Source organism: Puma concolor, chromosome E1 (genome assembly GCF_028749965.1).
Source record: "Puma concolor isolate L17-30 chromosome E1, mPumCon1.1.hap2, whole genome shotgun sequence".
NCBI lineage: Eukaryota > Metazoa > Chordata > Mammalia > Carnivora > Felidae > Puma > Puma concolor.
In genome coordinates, this window is record NC_141680.1 from 42,117,241 (window position 1) to 42,123,939 (window position 6,699).

Genomic DNA, 6,699 nt, shown 5'->3' on the forward strand with positions numbered 1-6,699 from the left:
AGGCTCTCCCCCACACAATTTGGAGGGCACACAGGACCCCTTAAGGTGCCTGAATTCTTCTTTGCCCCCAGAACCAGAGTTACTCTCCCTTGAATCCACGCTAATGAGGTGGGCATTCTTTCCGTAGATTATATAAATGACATACTTAAAGCAGATTAATCCAGTTTTAGATTAGATTCATCTAAACAATACGTGATTTAGTTAAGGTTTGGATTATATTATTTGTTGATTAAATACAAGTGCTGCCCTAAAGAAAGAGTTCGTGGGTAACTGGGTGGGCATGATAGTGGGAATGTGTCGCGTTTGGGAGGTTCAGCATCTAAATCCCATTTAAAGGGTGCCAATCTACCGCACGAAAAATCTTCTCCAAGCAGGCAGGGCTGCAACAGGGTCAAGAAGGTGGAACGTGCCAGAGAACAGAGGACTCAGGCTCTCCCGAAACCTCTGCCACTTTTCTGCGCAGCCCTGACACCTTCCTCCCGCACTGCGCAGGCGCCTAGACGGACCAACCTTTCCCTTCCCCTTCTACCACTCCCGGAATCGAGAGGACGCCCTCCCGCAGCAGGGCTCCTGCGCAAGCGCCGTCTCGCGTCCCCGCCCCCGGACCAATCGGAAACGGCGGCGCCAGGGGGCTGGGGCCACGACGTCATGGGTGGGGCCAGGACGTGAGGGCAGCGCGCTGGCGTCACAGGGGCGGCTATATAAGTGAATACAGGCACCGCCCCTCCGCCCCAGTCACTGAGCCGCCGCCGAGGACTCAGCAGCCTCCCCCTTGAGCCCCCTCGCTTCCCGACGCTCCGTCCCCCCTGCCCGCCTTCTCCCGCCGCCGCCTTCCGCAGGCCGTTTCCACCGAGGAAAAGGAATCGTATCGTATGTCCGCTATCCAGAACCTCCACTCTTTCGGTAAGCCGCGGAAAAGTCCCGTGGGGAGAAAGGCCTGCGTGGGGTGGCGAAGTGCTCCGGGCCCGGAAACCTGCCAGCGCTCCGGGCTTTCGTAAACTTGGGAGGAGGGAAGATATTCGCGCTCGCAGGAAGCGGGTCCCGGCCGGGGCCCTGGGGTCGGTTCTTAAGTGCGACCGGAAGGAGCGGGCAGGGAGGCAACCCTTGGGCAGTCCCAGTGTCTATCGGGTGGCGCATTTACTAATGGCTCCCGGGCCGCCTTGGGCCCCACCCGCCCCCTCCCGCCACCCCTGCGTCACGTCCGTTACGTCACCGCCGTTGTCACGGACCCGGGAGTGAGAGGCGGTGCCAGGCCTAAGTGACAAACGCTCCCGCCAATGGGGCGGGAAGCTTGGCCCCGCCTTGGAGCTTTGGTTCCGGCCGGTTGCATCAGCCGGGTGGGGCACTGCCTGCCGTCCCAGGCTCCCCCGGCACGTGATCGGCTTCCGAGGGCGGGCCTGGGGCAAGAGGCCCAGGCTTTCCCCCGGCGCTGGGGAAGCCAGCCGTCCCGGACTGACCCGTTCTGGGGACGGCCAACAAGGACTTGTCTGACCTGATCTCAGCCCTGGCGATTTCAGTAGTTGTTTTCTGGGCGCGCAAAAGATCCATTGGGAGGGTGACAATGGCACCTGAGCCCCAACAGCTCTAACCGAGTTTGATCTTTCTTCCCAGACCCCTTTGCTGATGCAAGTAAGGGTGATGATCTGCTTCCTGCTGGCACTGAGGATTATATCCATATAAGAATTCAACAGAGAAACGGCAGGAAGACCCTTACTACTGTCCAAGGGATCGCTGATGATTACGATAAAAAGAAACTAGTGAAGGCGTTTAAGAAGGTAGGTATTCGGTGAGATCGTAAGAATATCACATTTAACTTGCTCAGGAGGGGGTGCTCACTTATTCTCAGGAGGAATTGTTGGTGCACTCGGGCTGCACTTCGTCTAATTTGTTTTGCCTCATTCATGCTTGCAGAAATTTGCCTGCAATGGTACTGTAATTGAGCATCCAGAATATGGAGAAGTAATTCAGCTACAGGGTGACCAGCGCAAGAACATATGCCAGTTCCTTGTAGAGGTGAGTTCCATCACTTGGTGATGATCCATTTGTGCCTCTACCCTGTCTACGTGTCCGATCCTTTCTACTCTATACTCAGTCTCCTGAGGACATAGAAGTTGGTATTGTAAGACTAAGCAAAACAGTTGAGTTTTGAAGTAGATATGTATTCCCAAAAACAGAAGGGACTTGTCTGCCTTATTTAATTCGTATATGGATGTACTTTTTTTGTTTATTAAGTAATCTCTACAGCTAGCGTGGGCCAGAACTTAAAACCCCCAGATCAAGAGTCGCATGCTCTACTTGACTGAGCCAGCCTGGTGACCACTTTAAAGATGTACATTTAAATGGCACACAGATACTAGAATACACACGATGTCTGGTTGGCAGTTCCTAAGTGCTAAAATCCTCTTATGTCATTGGTTCTTTCCTGAGTACCCTGAGTTAAGAACCATTGTGCTCCTAGTGGTTGAGGTGTGTGCCTTGGCTCTTGGACTTCTCTTGCCCAGTGTAGGAGCAAGAAGACAGAGTTGTTGGCATCAGAAATCGGGGGCGGGGGGGGGGTTGATCCCCTATTATAACTTTGTCTTTTTTTTCTTTGCAGATTGGACTGGCTAAGGACGACCAGCTGAAGGTTCATGGGTTTTAAGTGCTTTTGGCTCACTGAAGCTTAAGTGAGGATTTCTTTGCAATGAGTAGAATTTCCCTTCTGTCCCTTGTCACAAGTTTAAAAACCTCACAGCTTGTATAATGTAACCATTTGGGGTCTGCTTTTAACTTGGACTAGTGTAACTCCTTCATGCAATAAACTGAAAAGAGCCATGCTGTCTAGTCTTGAAGTCCCTCATTTAAACAGAGGTCAAGCAGTAGGCGCCTGGCAGTGTCCGGCCTGAAACCAAGCAGTAACGTCATGTTTCGGTCAAGCCCAGAGCCCCAAGATCACAGCCGGCTATGTCTGGCCAGAAGCTCCTCGGCTCTCCCTCTTCAGAGTTCCCTGCCCTAAGAGAATGTCACCACCTGAGCAGCCCGCGGTGGAGCTGAGAGGACAGGATGGGGTAAGCCGGCCACAGCAGCGGTGCTGCCACAGGGAGTCTTGGTAGTCAAAGAAAGATCCCTGGTGTCTCCAACCTGACCGGGCGGGCGGAGCTTAGAGCGGCCACCTTCCCTCTAGCAAGGTGTGATAGGACGTCTGACTTGCCACCAAAGTCTTTTTGACCAGACATATCCTAGCTAATTGATGTCCGAACACCAGAATGTGAGGCCAACCTTCTGTCCGAGTTAAACTTCTGACAAGGGAACAAACTTCAAACTGATGTATGAGTCCTGTAGCTGACTGTAGAGCTTGCACCTTACTAGCAGCAGCTGCCCAATGCCATGTGAAGTAACAGACTGGTTTTTTGGTTTATTTTTTCCTTCAGTTTTAATGTTATGTAATGTATTTAAGCCCTTATTTAAATAAAACTTGTTTTCAGAAACACCTGATTTGCAGATTGTATTTTATGTGTAGTCAGTCTCGTACATGGGAAGGAACCACAGAAAGGGGCAGTGGAGGGTAGTCTACGCCTGCAGGCCAACGGGGACCTCAACCTCTTGGCCAAGAAAACCTTCAGTGAGCTTGTCCCTTGCATGTCGCCAGAGCTGCAGTGTCCTTAGAGTCCTGAAAGGAGGGACTGCAGGGTGGACGGGTTCACTGGTGGTCGTGGGGCCATCCCGGTTCAATGGCCATGGAGGAACTCCCCTTGTGAACTGATAGAGCAGTTTGGTTGGAAACCCTTGAGTCCCCTCAGTGACAGGATCTTGCCTTTCTAAAGGTTGTAACAAGGGACAAACGTGGTGTGGGATTTAATGTGATCCTCAGACCCCTGGGAGGGACACAGAAGTGCTTTTTCCAGGGGATACGTTTATAGGGTTAACAGTTACGGGACTATAAAGCAGTTTAAGAAAAAGGTCAGGCCATCCCTTACAGAAGAACAATGAATGTGATTCATTCTATTAAAATTCTGTCAGTATGTGGATCATGAACTGGTACCAATTGCAGATTGTAAAATACAGGCTTCAAACTACTGAGTAGTCATGAAGAATCCACTTTTCCTATTGCTAGCCTCTTGTAGATACTGGTCAGCCTTGTGAATAAGTCTGTATAGAGGCCAGCCTAGAACAAGGTGAAGTGTGGGGGGAGGCTGGTGAAAGGCTGAGCCAGTGGCAGCTGCCCTGAAACTAGGATTTGAATCTGGGAGGTAGAGGGTTATAACAAGGTCTTACAAAACTCATGTGTTCAGCAAACAAGATTTGAGTGATACTTTTGCTTTTTAAGGTTTATTTTTGACAGAGAAACCGACTGCCAGCAGGGGAGGGGCAGAGAGGGGGAGACAATCCAAAATAGATTCCAGGCTCTGAGCTGTCAGTGCAGACGTGGGGGGGTGTCAAACTCACCAAGGGGTAGATCACGATCTGCGCCAAAGTCGGACCCTACTGACAGCCACCCAGACACCCCTTGAATGATAGTTTTAAATCAGTAAGATTTCATTACAAAGCAAAGGGCTATTCAGAAGCTTCTAGCAGCAACCCAGGAGGCCAACCCACAGAAGACCACAGTCAGGAAATAAAACAGTAAGAATCCTGCTATAGGTTGATATGCAGGTCCTGTGCTAGGCTGTTGAGATGTCTTGCCTTTTAAGGACTTCCAGCATTCTACAATGAGATTATTGAGAGTTAAGCCAGCAACATCAGTAATCCACCATCTGTAATCAAAATGGTTATCTGTGAACATGACAGGAGGTTTGAGAACACTCTTAATTCAGTATCTCAGGCCGGAGATAAAAGTATAGTTGTGTCCGTTGGATGGTTGGGGGAAATTTGCAAGGCTAAAAAGTGGTAGGGTTTCCTCCAGAACCCAAGCTCTCTGTCCTTGCCCTCCCCACCAGGTAACCTGTACATTTCCAATTTAAAGAATTCGTTTTACCAAGATCCGTATATGCAGTGTCGAGTGTGGGGATCGCAGGGCACACAACAGTAACCAGGCAGACACCCTGTGCTCTGGAAGCCGGTGGCCTGACAGGAGTGGAAAACCAGCACACGGCCTTGACGCGAGGCAGAAAGGAGCCAATGCCACCCCTGGCTTGGCCAAAGAGTCACAGGTTTGGGGGACTGGCAAATCTTCCCCACCCCGTCCACACCCACGGGGGCCAGGGAAGTCTTCATAAAGGAGGTGCCATCTGAAGCAGCGTGTTAACAGAGGAGTCAGGATCCAGAGGTAGGAGCACCCAGAGTATATGAGGGCCCTAAGGTAGGAGCGCTTGGCTGCAACAAAGGCCTTGTATAGAGCAGGAATAACAGTACTGTCTCTATGCCAGGCCTGTGCTGAGAGCTGGTATACACTGACCTGTTCGCTTAACAGGAGGGACTCAGCCCTATGGTAGAACGTTCTGAGAAGTGGGACAGCTGAGCCAGCAAGCAGGTGATGAGATGGAGCAGAGGGGAGGGAGGGCTGGAAGGCTGGTGTGAGGTCAGAGTGGGCTGAGCCACAAGCTAAAACATTCAGATGTCAGCCTGCAAGAAGTCACGGTGAAGAGCAGATCTCGATGAGAAGCGTCTCCCAGCTCTGTGCTCTCGGTTCCTCTCCCCCCCACCGCGCCCCCACCCCCAGTCTCCTCTCTGCCTCCTCACTCTGTCTGTCCTCCCCTTCCCTCTCCTGTTTCCTCCCTTCTCACCTCACTCTCCTGGCCCCAACCAAGGCCCACCCTCTGCCACAGGGACAAGCCGACACAAACCCAATGTTCCTTAAAATTGTGTTAGCCAGACGAAATGAATACTGGTCAGCTAAAGCTGCACAGGAATCCACAAAAACTACTTTAAAGCCTATTCAAAGCTCACCCATAAATAGGACAAAGAAACATGGTCTATTTGGGAACTGAACATTCTACCAACTAGCTCTGCAATTGACCTGCTTCCTTATTTATCAGCCTGGGTGCTGCCCCCTTGTGGCATGAGTGTCAAAATACAGTTTACTGTTCACCTGGCTTGGAAACGAAGCGCGAGCTCCCTAACTTTTCAGCAGATACACACTGTTTCAGAATTAGCAAATCGTGTGAGGCTCTGGCCATTTCTTCTCTTGGACTCCCTTAAATGCTCCTAGTTAAAATATTTATAAAACGTATTGTTCTTGGGAAGCTTGTTAAAAATTCAGATTCTCGGGGCGTCTGGGTGGCTCAGTGGGTTAAGCGTCTGACTTCAGCCCAGATCATGATCTCAAGGCGCATGATTCAAGCTTTGCATCCGGCTCTGTGCTAACAGCTCAGAGCCTGGAGCCTGCTTCAGCTTCTGTGTCACCTTCTCTCTCTGCCCCCTCCCCCAATTGTATTCTCTTTCTCTTTCTCTCTCTCTTAAATAAATAAACTTTAAAAAAAATTCTAGGGGCGTCTGAATGGCTCAGTTGGTTAAGTTTCTGACTCTTGATCTCAGCTCGGGTCTTGATCTGAGGGTCGTGAGTTAAAAAAAAAAAAAATCAGATTAGAGGCCCCACCCAGGATAGCTAAGCTTTGCTGGGTGTCAGCTGAACAATCCACCTGCTTTTCAAGGGCCTACAAAAATGTCTGGGAACTGAAAGAAATTCATCATTTCCCAAATTTGACCCCCCAAACTGCAAAACTCAGAATGCATAAGTGTTTAACACTACAAAAGATAACACTGGCTGTAACTGTAATATAA

The 6,699-nt window shown here is 50.4% G+C and overlaps 1 protein-coding gene across 1 annotated transcript; it reads left to right on the top strand.

Moving 5' to 3' along the window:
• Window positions 1-702: 702 nt before the first annotated feature.
• On the top strand, window positions 703-3,469 carry EIF1 (eukaryotic translation initiation factor 1). Its single transcript, XM_025917631.2, has 4 exons — window positions 703-903; window positions 1,612-1,775; window positions 1,912-2,013; window positions 2,597-3,469. The coding sequence occupies exons 1-4, from the start codon at window positions 873-875 to the stop codon at window positions 2,639-2,641; spliced, it is 342 nt and encodes a 113-aa protein (XP_025773416.1). The 5' UTR covers window positions 703-872; the 3' UTR covers window positions 2,642-3,469.
• The last annotated feature ends 3,230 nt before the right edge of the window (window positions 3,470-6,699 follow it).